Source organism: Convolutriloba macropyga, chromosome 14, assembly GCF_964194025.1.
Source record: "Convolutriloba macropyga chromosome 14, txConMacr16.3, whole genome shotgun sequence".
Taxonomy (NCBI): domain Eukaryota; kingdom Metazoa; phylum Xenacoelomorpha; order Acoela; family Convolutidae; genus Convolutriloba; species Convolutriloba macropyga.
Genome location: NC_134481.1, coordinates 12,277,469 through 12,305,208, shown reverse-complemented (window position 1 = coordinate 12,305,208; position 27,740 = coordinate 12,277,469). Strand labels below are relative to the sequence as shown.

Here is a 27,740-nt window from a genome sequence, read left to right as displayed (position 1 = left end):
TTTGTGGATTATATTTTACAATTGTTTCCATATTTTATTTGGGACTATTTTGTCCGGGACTATTTTGTCTGCTTTCGTTGGACTATTTTGTCTGGGACTGTTTTGTCTGGGAATATTTTGCAATTTGGGACTATTTTGTCTGGGACTGTTTTGTCCGGACACGACATCTTTGTAATTTCCGACATTTTCCTCCTGCTGCGGATGACTTCCAACATTTTCTCCAACACTTCCATCCTGACACATAAATATGTAAAAAGGCAAAAAGAAAGGGGATTTATAGTCTTTGCCTCTTTGGGTTTTAGATATCAAATGTGGAGGCGGAAGTTTAGCTCTCAGCTGATGTTGGCATTTATAACAAAAGTATTGGAGAAAAAAAATAAATTTTGAATGCAAATTAATTTTACGCGAATTTTTGTCGTTTGGAGGCCATTTTTCCGATATTTGATAAGATTCGATGTTTTTGAGCTTAAACTGTGGTAAAGTTTGATTGCTTTGATGTTTAGCTGAAAGAGACACAAACAACCACATCCTTGGCGACAAGCAACGCTCTCATGAAGTTAGCAGTCTCTCTTCTGACACGCTCACCTCATGCACACATAGCCTGTGTAGCACAATACATCGCCAGTCTACTATTAGTACCCAGCAGCAACCAAAATGAGCAACTATATCTGGAAAATTCCCCGGAGTACAATTTGATCAAATTACGTAATTACGCTTTGTACTGTCTGATAAACGAAGCTTTCTCATTGGATGGATCGAAACCAAATACGGCGTTCTGTTCCATGGTCCAAGAGGCGATTGGGTTTGACTGGATTTTGATGTTCCTGTGCGATCCGAGAATCCACGAAAGTACTGTGGTGGCAGCTTTCCGATTGCTGGTTGTGATTTTGCTAAGTCCAACCGGGATGAGTAACTTCAAACAGGGAACATATAACGGCAATTGGCTGAGTATTACCAATTCAACCTTGCAACAGCCCTTCTCCAACAAACCCCTCTCTCATTTTGACCCTCAAAGCTCTTCCCACATGGCTGTCTCCAGACAACAATCCCTGGCGGCCATGGGTATTGTGAACACCTCAAATCCTGGCGTCAACTCTGGAAGTGTCTCGGATCTGTCATCAGCAGCACCAGGAAAGGCTATTACTCCAGAGTTACGTAATGCATCATTGGATGACGTAACACACCTTGGATCCTCGCCAACGCAACCGCGACAGACCACTGCTTTTAGACCTGCATTTTGCGTGGTCAATGGGTTTGATGCGTTGCAGTACTGCATGGCTCATCACACGCATGTTACTCAGCTTTATTACCTACTCTTTGCATTGACACTCTCAAAGATTCCAATCAGAGATCCACCGGGACCTAAGACACAGGTAAGCAAACCTGCCCGTCATTTGTCACCAATATTAGGCAATATGGAACTGCTTAAAATTGACAAGAATAGTAAATACGTGCGGTGGATTGTTGTGTTTGTATCGTGCTTGTGTTTTGAACGGCTGTTGCTTAAGACTATTGTTCAATAAGCAATTTGTGTTATTGTCTGTCACAGCTTGATAACAAAAGAGACCACGCGAAAAACAACTCACAACCACAAATTGAACAAAATCTCAGTTTAGATAACAAATAGTCACTTAGTTTAGACTCGGAGACATATATACACATTGAGACCAGAGACTTAAGAGCACTGAACACTTTTAATTTAATCTGGACTACCTGATCAAAGTTATCCATGGAAACTGGGAAAAGGTGCGGATGGTGCCAATGATTCAATGAATTTTAGGAGTTCCAAAAATCTTAGTTATGATGCGTATGATTAATGACTAGATGAACAAAGCTCCTTGTAGGAACTCCGAAGACGTTGCAATTGTAGTTTGTTGAGAATCTTTGACGATGTGTCTATTTGATCGAGAGTGAAAATACCTGGTCATACTTACCTGGCGTCGGCCTCCCTTTTAGAGGAAGGCTAACTATCTCTCGCTTTAACTAGTGGATAACTACACTAGTTAAATCTAATACAATAAACCATTGCAATCTATTCCTGTCTACAAGTAAATACTTGCTACATAGCGATACAAATAGCTACAGTTTATTCGTTACTCGCTCATACACTGCGAATACGAATCGCTCTCCGCTTCATATTACGAAATTAACTATATTACACTAGTCCCAGTAGTAAAGTCGCGTAGCCCATTAGCTCGATCTGCGGGAACAGTCAGGTGGGATTTCTGACCGGGGGTTCGATTCCCCGCCCCCCACCCAAAAAACCTAAAGGTTATTACTCTTTTCCCCTGAATCTGTAATTCCCCTCCTCAACCTTTTTACCATTCTTACCTATTTATTATCGGTACTCTGTACCACAAACTTTTAATTCTCATCCATACTACCAACGGGAAGCACTGAAAGCGGCTTGTACTTACCTGGCAATTACTTCCCCGACCCAGTGAGACAAGTCGCCCAACGTAATTCATCCACACTTTGCTCCAGTATTACTACCCCTGCCGGTTCTCCAAAGTGAGGACCTTGGACGTAGAATACCCGAACAAGTTTCTTCTATCAAATCTCATCACCACATCTTTGTGACCACTATTGCCAGCTTTTAACAGAACACACTAGCGTGAATAATATAATGTCTGAGTACAAAGAGGGAACCGAAAATACAACTTCGATCAAATCATATGCAGCGGTGGCTCAAAAAACGAAACCAAAAGAAATGAACGACAACCCCCCACAGGTCATGAAAATTGTTCCTCCGCTCACGAAGACAATATTACAAAGCCCCGAAAAACTTACAGAAGCCTATAAACAATGTGCTTCAACAATCCTGCAGAAATTTCCCGCTGGCCTTAAGGACCAAATAACAATTTCAAAAACGTTTATAAAAGTTGGTGAGCGAACAAGACACAGCTTTACCGTGGTGTGTCCATCAGCTGGAAAACCCTATATGGATGAGATAAAGTCATCGGGAATAAACCTCCTAGGGCGGACTATATTTCCCCTAGGAACTCAACTACCTAACAACTCTGAGTTTTTCCCTAAAAAAGTTAAAATAAAGTTCAATAACCTACCGTATGCCTGCTCAGAGGACAGTTTGTTGTCATTACTCAATTTACCAGAAGGTGTCGAAGCACTGAATGAGAGTATCAGAGAAACTGATGAGCTCCCTGAGGGAGTATTCTACACAGGAAATGCAATCCTAGAAGTGAGCGTTCAAAATGAAAAATCACTGGAAAATTTCACGGAATGGTCGGAAAACGCTCGGTTGACTGAACATGATTGGTTCGGAGTAGCCATTTACTTTCACGCACCCTCCGTGCATGATTGCCAAAACTGCAAAGCAGCAAACAAACAGTGGAAGGGGCATGATGCGAAATGGTGCCGCTTCAACAAATTTATCCCTCCAGCCAACCCAAAACCCAGCAATGAGCCTGAACCCGTGGCAGTATCATACGAAAAGCAATCCGAAGTTGTTGAAAGCGGTTCACTTTCCGACACCGATGAATGCCTTAGAATCGATGAACAGGGAAACAATGCGCACCCCTGCGATGAAGTTCAGCCTGACTGTGTGAAAAGCCAACCTGAAAATGGTAATAATAACTCCAATAAACCCATCTTAAGCCCAAGCGTAGAAGCGCTTTTTATAAGCCCAAGAAAGCATAGGAGTTATAAAAGAGAACCTCCCCCAAACGATCTCTTCAACTTCACCCCAAACCAAAAGTTTCAACACTTTCCAACCTTACCAGTCAATCTTCAATTGGTACAAAAATACATACCTGGAAAGGAGAACAAACGGCAAACCAACTGGAAAAAAACAAAAGCAAAAAGAAGCAAGAAACAGCCCAACGTGTTCCCCGATAGGGACAACCCAAAATACTTTTTATAATGCCTCTACTGCCAGTTGATGTCTTTACCTTTAACTGCAACGGACTGGGTAAAGCTGCTAAATTAAACATGATTTTAACAAAAGCTCTGAAGACTAAAACTAACGAAAGTTTTGTTATTCATTTACAGGAAACTAAAATAAAAAGCCTCTGCAAAAGTTCACAAAAAGTTTTAGACTACCACAACTGCGATTCATATACAAAGCCCTGTGAAGGTCACTACGGAGGGTTAATAACGATCTGGAGCAGAAACCTTTCCCTAAAGAATATCATATCGGAAAGTGACTCACATATAGATCTAGTACTTTGTTATAACGATTCACCCTTTCGATCAATCAATGTGTATCTCTCCCCTACCATCTTTTACCGAAAGGCCTCTCAAGTATGCGATAGCGTTTGCACAACTAACGCTACTCCAACTATGCCGATACTTTTTGCAGGCGATTTGAATTCATTCGAGGATATAAACCTGGACTACAAAGGAATGAACAAACGCTGCGATGATAAACGCTTAGCTCGCTACAACAAGCTGAGGAGCATAATTACCCACTTAAAACTTACGCCTGCTAAACCGCAAAATAATATGAACAGATTTACTCACTACTGTAAGAAACAGAAATCGTTCTCGCGAATCGATCATGTTTTCACAAACCTTGAGCATGAAATATGTTGTTACACAATACCACTGAGTAACTCTGATCACAGGATGTTGCATGCAAACTGTAGTAATTTAATAACTGATCGAGGCCCTGGATACTGGAAACTCAACGAAGAAGTCTTAACTGATAATCGGAAATCGGTTCTCGATTTGTTCACAGAATTCCTTAATGCTGGTAATGTAAACTATGAGAGGTACGAACAACTAAAGTTGAAACTCAGAGAGACTCTCAACTTCCTAAATGTGAATCTGAATAGAATAAAGACGTACAGAAAAGCCTACCTTACAAAACGAAAACGCATAGTTGAGGAGCAGATTAACTCGAATAGCAATCTACCAAGAGATATCTTCATGAGGTATGAAGAATTAGATAAAAAAATTAAAACTATTGAAGGCAAAGAAACCTACAACAAATACAAGTTTTTGGCTAACCTGTTTCTCGAGGTGAACGAAGGTGATTCGAAAGCGCTCAAGGATTTTAAAAAGAAAAAACTAAAAGGCAACGGCATTTTGTCTCTCCATGACAACTTGAACAATGTAATAACAGATTCGGCCGAAATCCTTCAAGTGTTTGAAGATCAATATCAGCAACTATATCGCTTCAACCCATCACCAGGGGAGAATCACAACCCCATACTATCAAAGTTTGTGGAGCAACTGCCTTCCTCCTACAAACGAAAAGCTCAAAGACTATCAAAACCAATACTGCCCAGCGAAGTTGAAGCCGCGATTAGAAAACTGAACGGAAAGAGCTCCCCTGGTCCGGACGGGCTTACAGCCAATTTATACAAACTGTTTAAGGAACAATATAGCGCAATCCTTTCTGATCTGTTTAATAACGCAAGAGAAGGAGACCTTCTGCCACATAGTTTCAAAGATGCAATAATTAAACTCATTCCCAAATCAACTCAAGCCAACCGAGTGACAGACTATCGACCGATCTCGCTCATCAATACTGATCAGAAGATACTTTCCCATGTCGTGAGTACAAGACTACAGCCTCTGCTAAGAAAAATCATTGGGCCGCATCAGAGGGCTTATCTTGAAAATCGGTCCATGCACCAAGGTATCTTGAACGCACGTATTAACCTCGAAGCAATCAGGGAAAACTCAACAATAGTCTCTCTGGACTTTAGTAAAGCCTTTGACCGCCTAGACCGATCTTATATCTTCAAACTCCTTCAAGCAATTCATGTTCCAAACAGTTTGATTTCCTTGATAAAGGAATCCAACACAGATCTGACTTCAATCATTGAAGTGAACGGTTTTCTTGGCAACAGGATAGAAATTCAGCGAGGGGTACGACAAGGTTGCCCACTATCTGCACTACTTTTTATCCTAGGAATTGAACCGCTCCTACGCAACCTGCAAGAAAGCCCTTACGTCAAGTCAAAATTCCAAACAAAAGTTTCAGCGTATGCAGATGACGTCGTGCTTTTCATCAAACATAACTCAATAGAAACAGCACTTGATTACGTTAACGAATTTTGTGAACAGACCCAATTAGAGATCAACACTGCAAAGACAACCATTGTCTCCAAACGCAAGATAAGAAATGAATTTCAAACTACAAAATCCTTTAAATACCTCGGTGTTCTTCTCTCCACTGCGAATGAACAATGTAGCTTCAACGCTATTAAGGAAGAACTTGAAAAGGACCAATTGGTACTTCGCCCGCTGTCCCTACGCGGTAAAAGCCTATCGATTGAAACGTTCTGGACCCCGAAAGTCCTTCACACAGCACGACACATCGACATAACAAACGAGTGCATTAATAAACTACAATTGCTAATGTATACGAAATTTTGGAGCAACTTGAAACGGCCAGAGCTTTCAAAAGCAGTACTACATAACAGCCCCAACAACGGTGGCGTTGGGTTGCCGTATCTGCATGCCAAAATAACAACAGCAAAACTATTAGACCTCACAAAAGCCAACAACAATGAGTCAGAAGTGATCAAGAGGTGGAAAGACTCATCGCTCCACAAGTGTCTAAACAGAATGCTCAGACACTATAAACTAACCCTCGTACTCGAGAACGACCGGGTCTTTGTGAAGAAAAATGGCAGGAAAAGGTTAATTACTCCTGCCGCGGTTTTCAGAGACATATACTCTGAGTTAATCGAAATAAAGTTCCCCAAGATCCTTGTTGAAGATAGATTGCGCAGAAGTGAACTTAAGTACGACATCTCAGCAAAACTTCTCATTGCACTAACCCCCAAAATTTGGAGCTCTCATCAACTAACACCAATGGAAAAAAATCTTTGCTATCGTCTAATTTTCAACAACTTCAAAGACAAATACCAACTTTTCAATATGGGCTATCGTGACTCATCAAAGTGCGATTTTTGCCCCGAACCCCACCAAACAATTGAACACCTTATCTTCAAATGCAACGGCACACAACCGCTTCGTGAGCAAATTCTTGATTTCAGTGACTGGAAAACTACTTTCAATTCATGGAACGATACGAAAGCAAAACAACTTGCTAAAGGAATTTTTCTGACGTTTAACCAAAACTCAAACTCTTTCTTAGTAAAATACCTAAACTCAAACTGCCCCCAATAAATCAAATAAACTTAACTCAAACTACTGCTATGTAAATAACATTATTGATGTTGGAGATTTATAATGACTTCTTAATTTAGTTTTGATTACCTGGCGTCGGCCGTCCCCCGATCAAGTAGAGGGGTGGCCCAGGGCGAGGCCTCCGCATTGCACTGCGCGGAGGTTGACCCCTGCGATTTCTCCAAAGCGAGAAACTCGGACGCACAATTTCTGCGTGTTGGGACTGCGTTCGCGCTTTCCCTAATAATTGTGAACAATTCAACTTCGAAAAATGGAAGAGTTGGAGCAGAATTGGTTTTTTAATGTTGAGAATTAACTTGGAGCTTTGTCTGATCGTATGAAAGGAGGATTTTCTCCCGTTGGGTTCTATCCTGAACTTTCGCAAGGGGAGATTTTTGTGACGATAAGGAGTCAATCGGTCCCAAGGAGAGCTTTTAAAGGAAGTTCTTGTACTATTTGCAGTTAAAATTCATTACTTATGATTAGGAATAGGTACAAACTCGCATTATGCGATCGCTAGTTAATTTCATATATAACCAACTTTTGTTATTAGACAACAAAACTTGCACAAATTTTTGATGAAATAATTTGTTAGTGCCGTTAGCAAAATATTGCAGAAACAATGGTAAAACTATGTTTTGGGATTAGACTTTTTTCAGCTACTTTGAGAAAGATTACTCTAATCTGCTATACACTTTCTTAAGCTGTGCAACTGTTAGAACACCTTGAGGGAGAACAACCTAATGTAAGTTATGCAGAAGAGAAGCTTGACAAGCTCTACTCGTTCAACGTGCAATTCTCTTGACAGATGAATCCTTGAAGAACAAGAAAGAACAAGAGTGAGTTCTAAGAGACGCACGTTTGAAGACCCCAACCCAATAGCAACAGTTTTAATCCTGACTAGAGTCTATTAAAAAGGAGCAAGTACTCTTTCCTTTTCAGTTCTCGGGCTTAGAGTTGTGCACGTATGCTGACTTTCGATACCCTCACTCACCCCAGAGAGGCAGTACATCCCCTCCCTGTACATCTCAGCAATCTGCAGCGACTCCATCAGTGGCATCATCAGCGAACATCCTCATTGAACCACTACAAGTCATCATAGTAATGCTTCAACATGCCATACACAAGGTGAGTTTATAACAAATATTAATAATGCTAGTTATCAATTGCTCTCAAACGATACTGGGAATATGTGGATTTTTCATCGTATTTGTTTCTCTTTAGTCGATTTCCAGTATTCAAAAGATAATCATCATCATCATTTTGGGATGTAGACAAATATTAGGATTAATTTTTAAATCGTCGTATTAACCTCTATGATCATTATCCAATTGTTGGAGCAATTTTGATAAATTAATTAGTAATATTTCTGTTAATAGCCGCACAGTGATAGCTGGGGCTATTATTGGCCTTCTCTTGGTTTTTTTATAATTCAAAGAATTTGAATTGTATTGGGGCGCTGTTTTTTTAAAGATGTTTTCACACATTTTTCAGTGACTTTGAGCGTTCAAAACGTGATAAACAGGCAAAGCTCAGCGGGCAGTAAGTTTCATTAGAGGCCCAAAGTGGGCTTTAGTAGTCCTTCAAGTTTCCTTAGCAGAGTGTTGCAGCTACCGGGTTTGCCTTAATGTAAGGTTAAAAGATCATTTTTATGCGTTTTTGAGCTCAAAATGGTGCAATTTTTCATGAGTTTTTGAGTTTTGTTTTATTTGTCTTAGGTTGACGAAAATCTTTTAAAGGTTGATGAAGACAAAATTACTTGTTATGACCATTTTATGAGCTATATGTTTTTGGTACTACAAACAGAAACACGCAAAATGATACTCATTTTTGCAATTTTTTTCATTTTTTGACAATTTTTGTCATTTTTTAATTTATTCCAGCCTCAGGGGCCAGGGATATCCTTTAAGGTTTGATAAAAGGGCACTGCGTAGTTGCTAATGACATTGGATTGGTCTTCAACATTTTAATGTCTCGACTTCTAGCATTTAAAATCAAATCTGCATTTTTTTTAATATTTGTCAATCTCAAGAAAACCCATTCCACGGTCATATTAAAAGTTACTGCATGTTTGTTAGTGGCAATGGAATTGGTTTCAACAATTAAACATTTCGAATTTTAGAAGTTTTGTAATAAGGTTTGCAATCTCTCAAAATTTTTTGAAAACATGTCTTTTATTCAGTTTTTCTTGCCTCACTAACCAGGTAACCTCCTCCATGGTTTGATACTATGTCATTACATTGTTGCCAGGGGCAATGGAGTGGTTTTCAACAATTTAATAGAACGATTTTGTTCGAAATTTGAATTTCTAAATATTATTGGTTATCGGTGTTTATGAGAAAATGAATTTTAAGGCTTGGAATTGGGTTACTGGATAGCCTCTAGAGACACAGAAATGATTTGGAAGATATCAATATCACGATTTTTGGGAACATTTCATGAAAAATTGCAATTGGTTTCCTTTTTAAAAAAAAGTTTAATTGTCTTTCTGAATTAATCGATCTTCAAGGGCCAATGAGTTTATAGCAAATATTACTAATGCTAGTTATCAATTGCTCTCAAACGATACTGGGAATATGTGGATTTTTCATCGTATTTGTTTCTCTTTAGTCGATTTCCAGTATTCAAAAGATAATCATCATCATCATTTTGGGATGTAGACAAATATTAGGATTAATTTTTAAATCGTCGTATTAACCTCTATGATCATTATCCAATTGTTGGAGCAATTTTGATAAATTAATTAGTAATATTTCTGTTAATAGCCGCACAGCGATAGCTGGGGCTATTATTGGCCTTCTCTTGGTTTTTTTATAATTCAAAGAATTTGAATTGTATTGGGGCGCTGTTTTTTTAAAGATGTTTTCACACATTTTTCAGTGACTTTGATCGTTCAAAACGTGATAAACAGGCAAAGATCAGCGGGCAGTAAGTTTAATTAGAGGCCCAAAGTGGGCTTTAGTAGTCCTTCAAGTGTCCTTAGCAGAGTGTTGCAGCTACCGGGTTTGCCTTAATGTAAGGTTAAAAGATCATTTTTATGCGTTTTTGAGCTCAAAATGGTGCAACTTTTCATGTTTTTGAGTTTTGTTTTAATTGTCTTAGGTTGACGAAAATCTTTTAAAGGTTGATGAAGACAAAATTACTTGTTATGACCATTTTATGAGCTATATGTTTTTGGTACTACAAACAGAAACACGCAAAATGATACTAATTTTTGCAATTTTTTTCATTTTTTGACAATTTTTGTCTTTTTTTAATTTATTCTAGCCTCAGGGGCCAGGGATATCCTTTAAGGTTTGATAAAAGGGCACTGCGTAGTTGCTAATGACATTGGATTGGTCTTCAACATTTTAATGTCTCGACTTCTAGCATTTAAAATCAAATCTGCATTTTTTTTAATATTTGTCAATCTCAAGAAAACCCATTCCACGGTCATATTAAAAGTTACTGCATGTTTGTTAGTGGCAATGGAATTGGTTTCAACAATTAAACATTTCGAATTTTAGAAGTTTTGTAATAAGGTTTGCAATCTCTCAAAATTTTTTGAAAACATGTCTTTTATTCAGTCTTTCTTGCCTCACTAACCAGGTAACCTCCTCCATGGTTTGATACTATGTCATTACATTGTTGCTAGGGGCAATGGAGTGGTTTTCAACATTTTATTAGAACGATTTTGTTCGAAATTTGAATTTCTAAATATTATTGGTTATCGATGTTTATGAGAAAATGAATTTTAAGGCTTGGAATTGGGTTACTGGATAGCCTCTAGAGACACAGAAATGATTTGGAAGATATCAATATCACGATTTTTGGGAACATTTCATGAAAAATTGCAATTGGTTTCCTTTTTAAAAAAAAGTTTAATTGTCTTTCTGAATTAATCGATCTTCAAGGGCCAATGAGTTTATAGCAAATATTACTAATGCTAGTTATCAATTGCTCTCAAACGATACTGGGAATATGTGGATTTTTCATCGTATTTGTTTCTCTTTAGTCGATTTCCAGTATTCAAAAGATAATCATCATCATCATTTTGGGATGTAGACAAATATTAGGATTAATTTTTAAATCGTCGTATTAACCTCTATGATCATTATCCAATTGTTGGAGCAATTTTGATAAATTAATTAGTAATATTTCTGTTAATAGCCGCACAGCGATAGCTGGGGCTATTATTGGCCTTCTCTTGGTTTTTTTATAATTCAAAGAATTCGAATTGTATTGGGGCGCTGTCTTTTTTAATAGCCGCACAGCGATAGCTGGGGCTATTATTGGCCTTCTCTTGGTTTTTTACAATTCAAAGAATTTGAATTGTATTGGGGCGCTGTTTTTTTAAAGATGTTTTCACACATTTTTCAGTGACTTTGATCGTTCAAAACGTGATAAACAGGCAAAGCTCAGCGGGCAGTAAGTTTCATTAGAGGCCCAAAGTGGGCTTTAGTAGTCCTTCAAGTTTCCTTAGCAGAGTGTTGCAGCTACCGGGTTTGCCTTAATGTAAGGTTAAAAGATCATTTTTATGCGTTTTTGAGCTCAAAATGGTGCAATTTTTCATGAGTTTTTGAGTTTTGTTTTATTTGTCTTAGGTTGACGAAAATCTTTTAAAGGTTGATGAAGACAAAATTACTTGTTATGACCATTTTATGAGCTATATGTTTTTGGTACTACAAACAGAAACACGCAAAATGATACTAATTTTTGCAATTTTTTTTCGTTTTTTGACAATTTTTGTCATTTTTTAATTCATTCCAGCCTCAGGGGCCAGGGATATCCTGTAAGGTTTGATAAAAGGGCACTGCGTAGTTGCTAATGACATTGGATTGGTCTTCAACATTTTAATGTCTCGACTTCTAGCATTTTTTAAAATCAAATCTGCATTTTTTTTAATATTTGTCAATCTCAAGAAAACCCATTCCACGGTCATATTAAAAGTTACTGCATGTTTGTTAGTGGCAATGGATTTGGTTTCAACAATTAAACATTTCGAATTTTAGAAGTTTTGTAATAAGGTTTGCAATCTCTCAAAATTTTTTGAAAACATGTCTTTTATTCATTTTTTCTTGCCTCACTAACCAGGTAACCTCCTCAATGGTTTGATACTATGTCATTGCATTGTTGCTAGGGGCAATGGAGTGGTTTTCAACATTTTAATAGAACGATTTTGTTCGAAATTTGAATTTCTAAATATTATTGGTTATCGATGTTTATGAGAAAATGAAATTTAAGGCTTGGAATTGGGTTACTGGATAGCCTCTAGAGACACAGAAATGATTTGGAAGATATCAATATCACGATTTTTGGGAACATTTCATGAAAAATTGCAATTGGTTTCCTTTTTAAAAAAAAGTTAAAATTTCTTTCTGAATTAATCGATCTTCAAGGGCCAATGAGTTTATAACAAATATTACTAATGCTAGTTATCAATTGCTCTCAAACGATACTGGGAATATGTCGATTTTTCATCGTATTTGTTTCTCTTCAGTCGATTTCCAGTATTCAAAAGATAATAATCATCATAATTTTGGGATGTAGACAAATATTAGGATTAATTTTTAAATCGTCGTATTAACCTCTGATCATTATCCAATTGTTGGAGCAATTTTGATAAATTAATTAGTAATATTTCTGTTAATAGCCGCACAGTGATAGCTGGGGCTATTATTGGCCTTCTCTTGGTTTTTTTATAATTCAAAGAATTTGAATTGTATTGGGGCGCTGTTTTTTTAAAGATGTTTTCACACATTTTTCAGTGACTTTGATCGTTCAAAACGTGATAAACAGGCAAAGATCAGCGGGCAGTAAGTTTAATTAGAGGCCCAAAGTGGGCTTTAGTAGTCCTTCAAGTGTCCTTAGCAGAGTGTTGCAGCTACCGGGTTTGCCTTAATGTAAGATTAAAAGATCATTTTTATGCGTTTTTGAGCTCAAAATGGTGCAATTTTTCATGTTTTTGAGTTTTGTTTTAATTGTCTTAGGTTGACGAAAATCTTTTAAAGGTTGATGAAGACAAAATTACTTGTTATGACCATTTTATGAGCTATATGTTTTTGGTACTACAAACAGAAACACGCAAAATGATACTAACTTTTGCAATTTTTTTCGTTTTTTGACAATTTTTGTCATTTTTTAATTTATTCCAGCCTCAGGGGCCAGGGATATCCTTCAAGGTTTGATAAAAGGGCACTGCGTAGTTGCTAATGACATTGGATTGGTCTTCAACATTTTAATGTCTCGACTTCTAGCATTTTTTAAAATCAAATCTGCATTTTTTTTTAATATTTGTCAATCTCAAGAAAACCCATTCCACGGTCATATTAAAAGTTACTGCATGTTTGTTAGTGGCAATGGAATTGGTTTCAACAATTGAACTTTTCGAATTTTAGAAGTTTTGTAATAAGGTTTGCAATCTCTCAAAATTTTTTGAAAACATGTCTTTTATTCAGTTTTTCTTGCCTCACTAACCAGGTAACCTCCTCCATGGTTTGATACTATGTTATTACATTGTTGCTAGGGGCAAGGGAGTGGTTTTCAACATTTTAATAGAACGATTTTGTTCGAAATTTGAATTTCTAAATATTATTGGTTATCGATGTTTATGAGAAAATGAAATTTAAGGCTTGGAATTGGGTTACTGGATAGCCTCTAGAGACACAGAAATGATTTGGAAGATATCAATATCACGATTTTTGGGATTATTTAATGAAAAATTGCAATTGGTTTCCTTTGTAAAAAAAAGTTAAAATGTCTTTCTGAATTAATTGATCTTCAAGGGCCAATGAGTTTATAACAAATATTACTAATGCTAGTTATCAATTGCTCTCAAACGATACTGGGAATATGTCGATTTTTCATCGTATTTGTTTCTCTTTAGTCGATTTCCAGTCTTCAAAAGATAATAATCATCATAATTTTGGGATGTAGACAAATATTAGGATTAATTTTTAAATCGTCGTATTAACCTCTGATCATTATCCAATTGTTGGAGCAATTTTGATAAATTAATTAGTAATATTTCTGTTAATAGCCGCACAGTGATAGCTGGGGATATTATTGGCCTTCTCTTGGTTTTTTTATAATTCAAAGAATTTGAATTGTATTGGGGCGCTGTTTTTTTAAAGATGTTTTCACACATTTTTCAGTGACTTTGATCGTTCAAAACGTGATAAACAGGCAAAGATCAGCGGGCAGTAAGTTTAATTAGAGGCCCAAAGTGGGCTTTAGTAGTCCTTCAAGTGTCCTTAGCAGAGTGTTGCAGCTACCGGGTTTGCCTTAATGTAAGGTTAAAAGATCATTTTTATGCGTTTTTGAGCTCAAAATGGTGCAATTTTTCATGTTTTTGAGTTTTGTTTTAATTGTCTTAGGTTGACGAAAATCTTTTAAAGGTTGATGAAGACAAAATTACTTGTTATGACCATTTTATGAGCTATATGTTTTTGGTACTACAAACAGAAACACGCAAAATGATACTAATTTTTGCAATTTTTTTTCATTTTTTGACAATTTTTGTCATTTTTTAATTTATTCCAGCCTCAGGGGCCAGGGATATCCTTTAAGGTTTGATAAAAGGGCACTGCGTAGTTGCTAATGACATTGGATTGGTCTTCAACATTTTAATGTCTCGACTTCTAGCATTTTTTAAAATCAAATCTGCATTTTTTTTAAATATTTGTCAATCTCAAAAAAACCCATTCCACGGTCATATTAAAAGTTACTGCATGTTTGTTAGTGGCAATGGAATTGATTTCAACAATTAAACATTTCGAATTTTAGAAGTTTTGTAGTAAGGTTTGCAATCTCTCAAAATTTTTTGAAAACATGTCTTTTATTCATTTTTTCTTGCCTCACTAACCAGGTAACCTCCTCAATGGTTTGATACTATGTCATTGCATTGTTGCTAGGGGCAATGGAGTGGTTTTCAACATTTTAATAGAACGATTTTGTTCGAAATTTGAATTTCTAAATATTATTAGTTGTCGATGTTTATGAGAAAATGAATTTTAAGGCTTGGAATTGGGTTACTGGATAGCCCCTAGAGACACAGAAATGATTTGGAAGATATCAATATCAAGATTTTTGGGAACATTTCATGAAAAATTGCAATTGGTTTCCTTTTTAAAAAAAAGTTTAAATGTCTTTCTGAATTAATCGATCTTCAAGGGCCAATGAGTTTATAACAAATATTACTAATGCTAGTTATCATTTGCTCTCAAACGATACTGGGAATATGTGGATTTTTCATCGTATTTGTTTCTCTTTAGTCGATTTCCAGTATTCAAAAGATAATCATCATCATCATTTTGGGATGTAGACAAATATTAGGATTAATTTTTAAATCGTCGTATTAACCTCTATGATCATTATCCAATTGTTGGAGCAATTTTGATAAATTAATTAGTAATATTTCTGTTAATAGCCGCACAGCGATAGCTGGGGCTGTTATTGGCCTTCTCTTGTTTTTTTATAATTCAAAGAATTTGAATTGTATTGGGGCGCTGTTTTTTAAAGATGTTTTCACACATTTTTCAATGACTTTGATCGTTCAAAACGTGATAAACAGGCAAAACTCAGCGGGCAGTAAGTTTAATTAGAGGCCCAAAGTGGGCTTTTGTAGTCCTTCAAGTGTCCTTAGCAGAGTGTTGCAGCTACCGGGTTTGCCTTAATGTAAGGTTAAAAGATCATTTTTATGCGTTTTTGAGCTCAAAATGGTGCAATTTCATGATTTTTTGAGTTTTGTTTCAATTGTCTTAGGTTGAAGAAAGTCTTTTAAAGGTTAATTAAGACAAAATTACTTGTTATGACATTTTATGAGCTATATGTTTTGGTACTACAAACACAAACACGCAAAATGATACTAATTTTTGCAATTTTTTTTCGTTTTTTGACAATTTTTGTCATTTTTTAATTCATTCCAGCCTCAGGGGCCAGGGATATCCTGTAAGGTTTGATAAAAGGGCACTGCGTAGTTGCTAATGACATTGGATTGGTCTTCAACATTTTAATGTCTCGACTTCTAGCATTTTTTAAAATCAAATCTGCATTTTTTTTAATATTTGTCAATCTCAAGAAAACCCATTCCACGGTCATATTAAAAGTTACTGCATGTTTGTTAGTGGCAATGGAATTGATTTCAACAATTAAACATTTCGAATTTTAGAAGTTTTGTAATAAGGTTTGCAATCTCTCAAAATTTTTTGAAAACATGTCTTTTATTCATTTTTTCTTGCCTCACTAACCAGGTAACCTCCTCCATGGTTTGATACTATGTCATTGCATTGTTGCTAGGGGCAATGGAGTGGTTTTCAACATTTTAATAGAACGATTTTGTTCTAAATTTGAATTTCTAAATATTATTAGTTATCGATGTTTATGAGAAAATGAATTTTAAGGCTTGGAATTGGGTTACTGGATAGCCTCTAGAGACACAGAAATGATTTGGAAGATATCAATATCACGATTTTAGGGAACATTTCATGAAAAATTGCAATTGGTTTCCTTTTTTGAAAAAAGTTTAAATGTCTTTCTGAATTAATCGATCTTCAAGGGCCAATGAGTTTATAACAAATATTACTAATGCTAGTTATCAATTGCTCTCAAACGATACTGGGAATATGAGGATTTTTCATCGTATTTGTTTCTCTTTAGTCGATTTCCAGTATTCAAAAGATAATCATCATCATCATTTTGGGATGTAGACAAATATTAGGATTAATTTCTAAATCGTCGTATTAACCTCTATGATCATTATTCAATTGTTGGAGCAATTTTGATAAATTAATTAGTAATATTTCTGTTAATAGCCGCACAGCGATAGCTGGGGCTGTAATTGGCCTTCTCTTGTTTTTTTATAATTCAAAGAAATTGAATTGTATTGGGGCGCTGTTTTTTGAAGATGTTTTCACACATTTTTCAATGACTTCGATCGTTCAAAACGTGATAAACAGGCAAAGCTCAGCGGGCAGTAAGTTTCATTAGAGGCCCAAAGTGGGCTTCAGTAGTCCTTCAAGTGTCCTTAGCAGAGTGTTGCAGCTACCGGGTTTGCCTTAATGTAAGGTTAAAAGATCATTTTTATGCGTTTTTGAGCTCAAAATGGTGCAATTTCATGATTTTTTGAGTTTTGTTTCAATTGTCTTAGGTTGAAGAAAGTCTTTTAAAGTTTAATTAAGACAAAATTACTTGTTATGACCATTTTATGAGCTATATGTTTTGGTACTACAAACACAAACACGCAAAATGATACTAATTTTTGCAATTTTTTTCATTTTTTGACAATTTTTGTCATTTTTTTTAATTTATTCCAGCCTCAGGGGCCAGGGATATCCTTTAAGGTTTGATAAAAGGGCACTGCGTAGTTGCTAATGACGTTGGATTGGTCTTCAACATTTTAATGTCTCGACTTTTAGCATTTTTTAAAATCAAATGTGCATTTTTTTTAATATTTGTCCAATCTCAAGAAAACCCATTCCACGGTCCAATTAAAAGTTACTGCATATTTGTTAGTGACAATGGAATTGGTTCAACAATTAAACATTTCGAATTTTAGAGGTTTTGAAATAAGTTTTGCAATCTCTCAAAATTTTTTGAAAACATGTTTTTTTCAGTTTTTCTTGCCTCACTAACCAGGTAATCTCCTCCATGGTTTGATACTATGTCATTACATTGTTGCTAGGGGCAATGGAATGGTTTTCAACATTTTAATAGAACGATTTTTTTCGAAATTTGAATTTCTAACTATTTTTTGTTGTCGATGTTTATGAGAAAATGAATTTTAAGGCTTGGAATTGGGTTACTTGATAGCCTCTAGTGACACAGAAAGGACTTGGAAGACATCAATATCACGATTTTCAGGAACATTTCATGAAAAATTGCAATTGGTTTCCTTTTTCAAAAAAGTTTACATGTGTTTCTGAATTAATCGATCTTCAAGGGCCAATGAGTTTTTTAGGTCCTGCAGACATAATCCTGGACCGATTTCAGAGAGAGAAATCGGTTTTGAATAAATTTTTGAAATAGTTATATTTAAGGGGATTAAATTTTGACTTAGAAATAAAAGCTTCAAGAGTTTTATCAATAAGCATATTTTTGTTTAGTTTGTTTGATTGTTTTAGTTTCTCAACTTTTTGAGATGGATTTGTTTGTGTTTTGGCTGGCATTGTTCAATTGATTTGCTGTTCAGGTACTTATAAAGTTTTCATTCAATTCTTTGGAATGTATTTCATGACTTGTCCTGCTATGTTTTTTTGTCGTTTTTTTAAGATTTTTGTTACAACCATATGACGTCACAATCTGCTTTTTGTTCATGCAAATTCAACTGAATTGCATGCGTGACGTCATTTTTTGCTCTTAGTGGAGCGAGTCTTTTCTTTCGCGTGATTAAGTTTTTGCTCACACTTGACTTATCTCGCTCTCAAATATGACTTCCTCACTTAAAAATGTTTTTTTTTGCAATTTTAATTCAATTTTAATAAGGTCAAGTGAGTGTGTGTTACTCTAAATGAAGGTTATTTTAGAGCAGATAACAGAAGTGGCAATAAATTAAACAGATACCTAATCAAATTATAACATCTCACTATTTAAGTTTTTTTTGTTCTCTTTCTTTTACTAATTTTGATTTCTCTCGTAGAGAAGCAATTATTATAAACGTTTGTGTCTTTTTTATGCAAGAACTTTTGCTTGACCGTTTTGATTTTTTGAATGACTTTTACACCATTGACTTGTTGCGTTTCACGTGATCTAAAATCTTCTCTCAATCACAATTTCAAGCAGCTGAACTCAATTGGCGGCAAATTAATACTTAAAGTCAAATGTAAAGTGCGCCCAAACTGGTGCCATTTTTCTCTTTAAATCTTAATAGTGGTATATGTTAACCTCTAATTTGGTTATTTGAAGCCCACTATTGAACTTCTCAGTCCCATTTACGCTACCCCACCCCCCCCCCCCCCCCGACGGAAGCAGGCTGCAGTTGATTAGAGCTCCAACTAGTCGTTCGAGTGCAAATCTTGCGACGTTTAGTCGGTTATGTTTTGAAACTGCAGATTTACGAAGCTATTGCGGCTAATTTCTTGCAATCTGCCAGCTATCTTATGATGTTTGTACAAACTTTTATTGTTAGTTTTCCTTTAAAGCCTGTTTGCCAATAAGTAAACTTTGCTGCTTTGCTTTAGATGCATAGCTATGTGTTATTTAGGTTACATGACAAATTACCTAATTCCATTTTACCAAATGCCATTATACCCAACGTGCCAATTTACTCGATGTCCTTCAATCTTTTCGTTCAATAATCCTATATCAAATTGTCAGTCGCGGTAAAATAGAATTGGGTAGAATTGGTCCTGACACCCTTATTTAACTTGAATCACGTTAAAGCCGTTTTTTAATTAAAAACCCAAGAAATGTAAAATTCTACAGTTTTGTTACGTTTGACAATGCAGAATAGGCGTGTTATTTGACTAATTGTTTTCTGTCCAGCTTTAGCTTTGTGTAGTATTTGGTTTAACATGGTTGTCGGAATTGTAAATGTTGTTTATATGTTCTGCTGCTGCTCTTGGAAAAAATTGACGGTTTGTGCCCGTTTCTGTGTTGCTGTTAAATATTTTTGGAACATTTAACAACTAAAACGTGGAGTCCTTAAATCAATGCATTGTCTCTCATCCCGTGGGTTTTAAACTAGTTGTGCATTTGCTTCTGATGAGACGGAAAAAAGGCGGAGAAAATTAAATGAGAACGAGTCCATTCTCCTCGCTATTTTGAGAATTTGTGTTTTACAGGAATCCCTCTTCTCGGCTTGCGTAGTTAAAATTTGAAACTAAATTTGAAAAAGAAATGAGAACTGTGTGATGGATCATTTAAATAATACCGTTCGTTTATTAAAAGCCGCCGTTAGCCTCTCAAGGGTTATTATTTAGGTGCTCTCCTTTTTAGATCTATTGTTTTAAATCGATGACTTCTGTATTAGAAGATAAATTTTTGAAGTCAAATGGCGCAAGTAAAAAGAACTGTTGGTCAATCTACTGAACAAAATTCAAAAGCAGAGAGAATTTAGATTGGGTTTTATTCATTCATTATTCTGAAAGAGTGCGGGACAAAGTAGGTAAGAAAAATTTTTCGCTGAGCGAGAAAATTTTCTTTTTAAAGACGCCTGGCTGTTTCCAAGCAGTTTTTTAGTTTTAACTCAAGTTTATCGTATAAACGTGTTTGTCTCAAATACTTAAATTGTATTAGTGCTTTTGGACGGCTTCTGGTTTATATTGCTATAACATAATTGCGATAAAATAGAACTATTAAAATTGTCCTAACACCCTTATTTAACAAGAGTCATGTTAAAATGGTTTTTAATACCCGCCATCATCTTCTCGGCAGGCTATTATTGCGCGCCTAATTTTTTTTCGTCGTCAAATAAACATTTGTTTCACTTTACCTCATTGTGCCGGTTTTATGACATTCTTCATGAAAACTTCCTGATTTCTCTAGGCTAATTTCATCAGCTCAACGTGATTTTAAAAAGCAGTTGATCAACAAAGCAATCTAAACTGAACAGAATCAGTGTCGAAAAATGGAATCAATAATAGAAACGGGATAAACCCATAAAGCCCAATTTTAGATGCCCTCAACTTTAAAAATGTTTTCCTACATTAGTCAGTTTTGTCCATTTTTTTCTGCTCTTTCAATCCAATCGGCGATATGGGAATCAATGGCAGCTATCCTCCCGCAATCGGCGGGGAATTTTTTAATTTAAAAACTCAAGCAAACTAAAATTTTGCAGTTGTGTTTGTTAATTTTGAATTTTTGTTTTTGTTTTCTGTGCGTCTTTAGCTTTATAAAGTATTTGCTTTAACATTGTTACAAACCTGTTTTTTTGTTTTAACTCAAATTTATCATGTAAAGGTGTTTGTACCAATTAAGTCTTTTATTAGGGCGTTCGGAGAGCTTATTGGTGATCTAGCAAAACTATTAGACTTTATGGCGGAATTTCGAGCTTTTTGGCTTGTTAACGCTTTTTTTATAGCAAGTTTATTTACTCTTCTTTTTTGTAGCATCCTGTTCATTTGAGTGTATTTAATTGCTCTCAAACGACGTTTTTAGCAGTTATATTAGTCCTGTCGGTCTTTTTAATGCGATTTTTTGCTTGACCCATTTTTCGTCTGACCCATTTGACTTTTGGTCTTTAAAAACGGGATAAAGAGGTATCTCCCAGTGAGCATTAAGTTCTCTTAGAGCCTTTCAGCTCAGTAGTTTCCAATTATAAGATTCACAGAAACTGTTTCGGAGACTTATGGTACTTAGGGCGGTACTTATGGTACTTATGGTACTTAAATAAAAGCTTCAAGAGTTTTATCAATAAGCATATTTTTGTTTAGTTTGTTTGATTGTTTTAGTTTCTCAACTTTTTGAGATGGATTTGTTTGTGTTTTGGCTGGCATTGTTCAATTGATTTGCTGTTCAGGTACTTATAAAGTTTTCATTCAATTCTTTGGAATGTATTTCATGACTTGTCCTGCTATGTTTTTTTGTCGTTTTTTTAAGATTTTTGTTACAACCATATGACGTCACAATCTGCTTTTTGTTCATGCAAATTCAACTGAATTGCATGCGTGACGTCATTTTTTGCTCTTAGTGGAGCGAGTCTTTTCTTTCGCGTGATTAAGTTTTTGCTCACACTTGACTTATCTCGCTCTCAAATATGACTTCCTCACTTAAAAATGTTTTTTTTTGCAATTTTAATTCAATTTTAATAAGGTCAAGTGAGTGTGTGTTACTCTAAATGAAGGTTATTTTAGAGCAGATAACAGAAGTGGCAATAAATTAAACAGATACCTAATCAAATTATAACATCTCACTATTTAAGTTTTTTTTGTTCTCTTTCTTTTACTAATTTTGATTTCTCTCGTAGAGAAGCAATTATTATAAACGTTTGTGTCTTTTTTATGCAAGAACTTTTGCTTGACCGTTTTGATTTTTTGAATGACTTTTACACCATTGACTTGTTGCGTTTCACGTGATCTAAAATCTTCTCTCAATCACAATTTCAAGCAGCTGAACTCAATTGGCTGCAAATTAATACTTAAAGTCAAATGTAAAGTGCGCCCAAACTGGTGCCATTTTTCTCTTTAAATCTTAATAGTGGTATATGTTAACCTCTAATTTGGTTATTTGAAGCCCACTATTGAACTTCTCAGTCCCATTTACGCTACCCCACCCCCCCCCCCCCCCCCCCCCCCGACGGAAGCAGGCTGCAGTTGATTAGAGCTCCAACTAGTCGTTCGAGTGCAAATCTTGCGACGTTTAGTCGGTTATGTTTTGAAACTGCAGATTTACGAAGCTATTGCGGCTAATTTCTTGCAATCTGCCAGCTATCTTATGATGTTTGTACAAACTTTTATTGTTAGTTTTCCTTTAAAACCTGTTTGCCAATAAGTAAACTTTGCTGCTTTGCTTTAGATGCATAGCTATGTGTTATTTAGGTTACATGACAAATTACCTAATTCCATTTTACCAAATGCCATTATACCCAACGTGCCAATTTACTCGATGTCCTTCAATCTTTTCGTTCAATAATCCTATATCAAATTGTCAGTCGCGGTAAAATAGAATTGGGTAGAATTGGTCCTGACACCCTTATTTAACTTGAATCACGTTAAAGCCGTTTTTTAATTAAAAACCCAAGAAATGTAAAATTCTACAGTTTTGTTACGTTTGACAATGCAGAATAGGCGTGTTATTTGACTAATTGTTTTCTGTCCAGCTTTAGCTTTGTGTAGTATTTGGTTTAACATGGTTGTCGGAATTGTAAATGTTGTTTATATGTTCTGCTGCTGCTCTTGGAAAAAATTGACGGTTTGTGCCCGTTTCTGTGTTGCTGTTAAATATTTTTGGAACATTTAACAACTAAAACGTGGAGTCCTTAAATCAATGCATTGTCTCTCATCCCGTGGGTTTTAAACTAGTTGTGCATTTGCTTCTGATGAGACGGAAAAAAGGCGGAGAAAATTAAATGAGAACGAGTCCATTCTCCTCGCTATTTTGAGAATTTGTGTTTTACAGGAATCCCTCTTCTCGGCTTGCGTAGTTAAAATTTGAAACTAAATTTGAAAAAGAAATGAGAACTGTGTGATGGATCATTTAAATAATACCGTTCGTTTATTAAAAGCCGCCGTTAGCCTCTCAAGGGTTATTATTTAGGTGCTCTCCTTTTTAGATCTATTGTTTTAAATCGATGACTTCTGTATTAGAAGATAAATTTTTGAAGTCAAATGCCGCAAGTAAAAAGAACTGTTGGTCAATCTACTGAACAAAATTCAAAAGCAGAGAGAATTTAGATTGGGTTTTATTCATTCATTATTCTGAAAGAGTGCGGGACAAAGTAGGTAAGAAAAATTTTTCGCTGAGCGAGAAAATTTTCTTTTTAAAGACGCCTGGCTGTTTCCAAGCAGTTTTTTAGTTTTAACTCAAGTTTATCGTATAAACGTGTTTGTCTCAAATACTTAAATTGTATTAGTGCTTTTGGACGGCTTCTGGTTTATATTGCTATAACATAATTGCGATAAAATAGAACTATTAAAATTGTCCTAACACCCTTATTTAACAAGAGTCATGTTAAAATGGTTTTTAATACCCGCCATCATCTTCTCGGCAGGCTATTATTGCGCGCCTAATTTTTTTTGTCGTCAAATAAACATTTGTTTCACTTTACCTCATTGTGCCGGTTTTATGACATTCTTCATGAAAACTTCCTGATTTCTCTAGGCTAATTTCATCAGCTCAACGTGATTTTAAAAAGCAGTTGATCAACAAAGCAATCTAAACTGAACAGAATCAGTGTCGAAAAATGGAATCAATAATAGAAACGGGATAAACCCATAAAGCCCAATTTTAGATGCCCTCAACTTTAAAAATGTTTTCCTACATTAGTCAGTTTTGTCCATTTTTTTCTGCTCTTTCAATCCAATCGGCGATATGGGAATCAATGGCAGCTATCCTCCCGCAATCGGCGGGGAATTTTTTAATTTAAAAACTCAAGCAAACTAAAATTCTGCAGTTGTGTTTGTTAATTTTGAATTTTTGTTTTTGTTTTCTGTGCGTCTTTAGCTTTATAAAGTATTTGCTTTAACATTGTTACAAACCTGTTTTTTTGTTTTAACTCAAATTTATCATGTAAAGGTGTTTGTACCAATTAAGTCTTTTATTAGGGCGTTCGGAGAGCTTATTGGTGATCTAGCAAAACTATTAGACTTTATGGCGGAATTTCGAGCTTTTTGGCTTAACGCTTTTTTTATAGCAAGTTTATTTACTCTTCTTTTTTGTAGCATCCTGTTCATTTGAGTGTATTTAATTGCTCTCAAACGACGTTTGTAGCAGTTATATTAGTCCTGTCGGTCTTTTTAATGCGATTTTTTGCTTGACCCATTTTTCGTCTGACCCATTTGACTTTTGGTCTTTAAAAACGGGATAAAGAGGTATCTCCCAGTGAGCATTAAGTTCTCTTAGAGCCTTTCAGCTCAGTAGTTTCCAATTATAAGATTCACAGAAACTGTTTCGGAGACTTATGGTACTTAGGGCGGTTCTCAGAAATTGAGAAATTTAATAATTTTGACTAATTTGGTTCTAAGACAAATTTGTTAATTTTTTGCGAGTTTTTTTGTATTCTAGTTTTTTCAAGCTTCTTTTTTGATGATTGGACTTTTTATATTTTATAAATTTCCATGAGTGGTTTTTATTATGTACTTGTTATTTTTGGCTGAGTGTTCTTTTTTGCAGAGACGGCGCTTCGAGTTGTTTATGCAATTCTTCTGACTGTTTAAGATTTCCATGATTTTCCACCAAGAAAATTTAATGAGAACGAATCCATTCTCCTCGCTATTTTGAGAATTTGTGTTTTACTGGAATCCCTCTTCTCGGCTTGCGTAGTTAAAATTTAAAACTAAATTTAAAAAAGAAATGAGAACTATGTGATGGATCATTTAAATGATACCGTCCGTTTATTAAAAGCCGCCGTTAGCCTCTCAAGGGTTATTATTTAGGTGCTCTCCTTTTTAGATCTATTGTTTTAAAGCGATGACTTCTGTATTAGAAGATAAATTTTTGAAGTCAAATGCCGCAAGTGAAAAAAACTGTGTGTCAATCTACCGAACAAAATTCAAAAGCAGAGAGAATTTAGATTGGGTTTTATTCATTCATTATTCTGAAAGAGTGCGGGAAAAAGTAGGTACGAAAAATTTTTCGCTAAGCGAGAAAATTTTCTTTTTAAAGACGCCTGGCTGTTTCCAAGCAGTTTTTTAGTTTTAACTCAAGTTTATCGTATAAACGTGTTTGTCTCAAATTCTTAAATTGTATTAGTGCTTTTGGACGGCTTCTGGTTTATATGGCTATAACATAATTGCGATAAAATAGAACTATTTAAATTGTCCTAACACCCTTATTTAACAAGAGTCACTTTAAAATGGTTTTCAATACCCGCCATCATCTTCTCGGCAGGCTATTATTGCGCGCCTAATTTTTTTTTCGTCGTCAAATAAACATTTGTTTCACTTTACCTCATTGTGCCGGTTTTATGACATTCTTCATGAAATCTTCCTGATTTCTCTATGCTAATTTCATCAGCTCAACGTGATTTTAAAAAGCAGTTGATCAGCAAAGCAATCTTAACTGAACAGAATCAGTGTCGAAAATGGAATCAATAATAGGAACGGGATAAACCCATAAAGCCCGATTTTAGATGCCCTCAACTTTAAAAATGTTTTCCTTCATTAGTCAGTTTTTTCCATTTTTTTCTGCTCTTTCAATCCAATCGGCGATATGGGAATCAATGGCAGCTATCCTCCCGCAATTGGCGGGGAATGTTTTAATTTAAAAACTCAAGCAAACTAAAATTTTGCAGTTGTGTTTGTTAATTTTGAATTTTTGTTTTTGTTTTCTGTGCGTCTTTAGCTTTATAAAGTATTTGCTTTAACATTGTTACAAACCGTTTTTTTTGTTTTAACTCAAATTTATCATGTAAAGGTGTTTGTCCCAATTAAGTCTTTTATTAGGGCGTTCGGAGAGCATATTGGTGATCTAGCAAAACTATTAGACTTTACGGCGGAATTTCGAGCTTTTCGGCTTGTTAACGCTTTTTTTATAACAAGTTTATTTACTCTTCTTTTTTGTAGCATCATGTTCATTTGAGTGTATTTAATTGCTCTCAAACGACGTTTGTAGCAGTTATATTAGTCCTGTCGGTCTTTTTTAATGCGATTTTTCGCTTGACCCATTTTTCGTCTGACCCATTTGACTTTTGGTCTTTTAAAAACGGGATAAAGAGGTAGCTCCCAGTGAGCATTAAGTTCTCTTAGAGCCTTTCAGCTCAGTAGTTTCCAATTATAAGATTCACAGAAACTGTTTCGGAGACTTATGGTACTTAGGGCGGTTCTCAGAAATTGACAATTTTAATAATTTTTGACTAATTTGGTTCTTAGACAAATTTGTTAATTTTTTGCGAGTTTTTTTTTTTGTATTCTAGTTTTATCAAGCTTCTTTTTTGATGATTGGACTTTTTATATTTTATGAATTTCCATGAGTGGTTTAATTAACATGTACTTGTTATTGTTGGCTGAGTGTTCTTGTTGGCAGAGACGGCGCTTCGAGTTGTTTATGCAATTCTTCTGACTGTTTAAGATTTTCATGATTTTTGTTTGAAGTCAAATTGAAGTATGGTTTTGGTCACGCCGAATGAGGAAGTGGAGCGAAAGAGCGAGTGGTTTCACGGCGTGATGTTTTTCTTCCTAACTTGTGAGAAAACAGAAATCAGACAGTGTTTGAACAAAAATTTTTGGTTCCCATTCGTCAATTTGACTTCAATTTTTACGGTTTTTGTTTTTTCTTTTATATTTATTGACTGGATTTTTGTTCTAAACGGTGTTTCCTATCATTCATAGTCCATTCGTGGTCTAGTTTTTTGTATGGTCAATGAAATTTTGAATTGTTTCAGAAATAATGTTTTTTTCCTTTTTCTTTCGTTGTCCTCTGTTTTCTTCTGTTCTTTTTTATATCAGAGGGGCAGTCAGTTATTGAGGGAGGACCATTTGTAATGCAAGTTGATTTGCCAATAGTGATTTCAGCGATGAATCGTGTGAAAGAATTTATTTATATTTTTTTGCTGATAATATTTTGGCCGTTCCCATTTTATATTTTCTTATGTACTTGAGTGGGTCCTGGAGAGTTCGGCTATATTTTAACAATCCAAAGAAATTTGATTGTATTGGCTCTCTGTCTTTTTTGTAAGATGTTTTGACACCTTTTTTATGACTGCGCGAAACGGGATTAACAGTTAAAGATTGTCGGGCATTAAGTTGCAATAGATGACCTCAGCTGGCGTTTGTAGCCTTTTAGGTGCTTAATGTTCTGAAACTGCTTTTATTGCGTAAACTCAAGGTGAAAAAACAGTTTTTGTTGTTTTTGAGCCCTAAATGCATCTAATTTGTCTTGTTTTAATTTTAAGGTCGGTCATAGTTTATGTGGATATTTTGCTCTGCGAAATGTTTTTTCTACTAATATTTTTTGGCTAATGTTTCCATGTTTTCTGAAATGTTTTGTCAGTTTCAGTTGTTTTGTTAAGGGGAAACGACTTTTTATGGCTTGAAAATGGGTTAATGGATTGTTCTTGAAAATAC

At 35.3% G+C, this 27,740-nt stretch overlaps 2 protein-coding genes and 1 non-coding gene across 6 annotated transcripts in view; 2 read left to right on the top strand and 1 right to left on the bottom strand.

Annotated features, from left to right (window-relative positions):
* The window catches only part of LOC142352998 (WD repeat and FYVE domain-containing protein 3-like), a 249,253-nt gene that overhangs the window by 108,947 nt on the left and 112,566 nt on the right, over positions 1 to 27,740 (top strand). For all 4 annotated transcript variants that reach the window (XM_075405173.1, XM_075405172.1, XM_075405174.1 and 1 more), the window contains 2 exons: positions 504 to 1,373; positions 8,047 to 8,232. In XM_075405173.1, coding sequence (XP_075261288.1) covers positions 504 to 1,373; positions 8,047 to 8,232 — 1,056 coding nt within the window. The remainder of the gene's footprint in view (positions 1 to 503; positions 1,374 to 8,046; positions 8,233 to 27,740) is intronic.
* LOC142352999 (uncharacterized protein C05D11.1-like) overlaps positions 1 to 27,740 on the bottom strand; it is a 354,622-nt gene that overhangs the window by 218,889 nt on the left and 107,993 nt on the right. The gene's annotated exons all lie outside the window — the stretch shown is intronic.
* Positions 7,187 to 7,348, top strand: LOC142353756 (U1 spliceosomal RNA). The gene has a single exon (XR_012761061.1). It is a non-coding gene; the product is annotated as a U1 spliceosomal RNA (small nuclear RNA).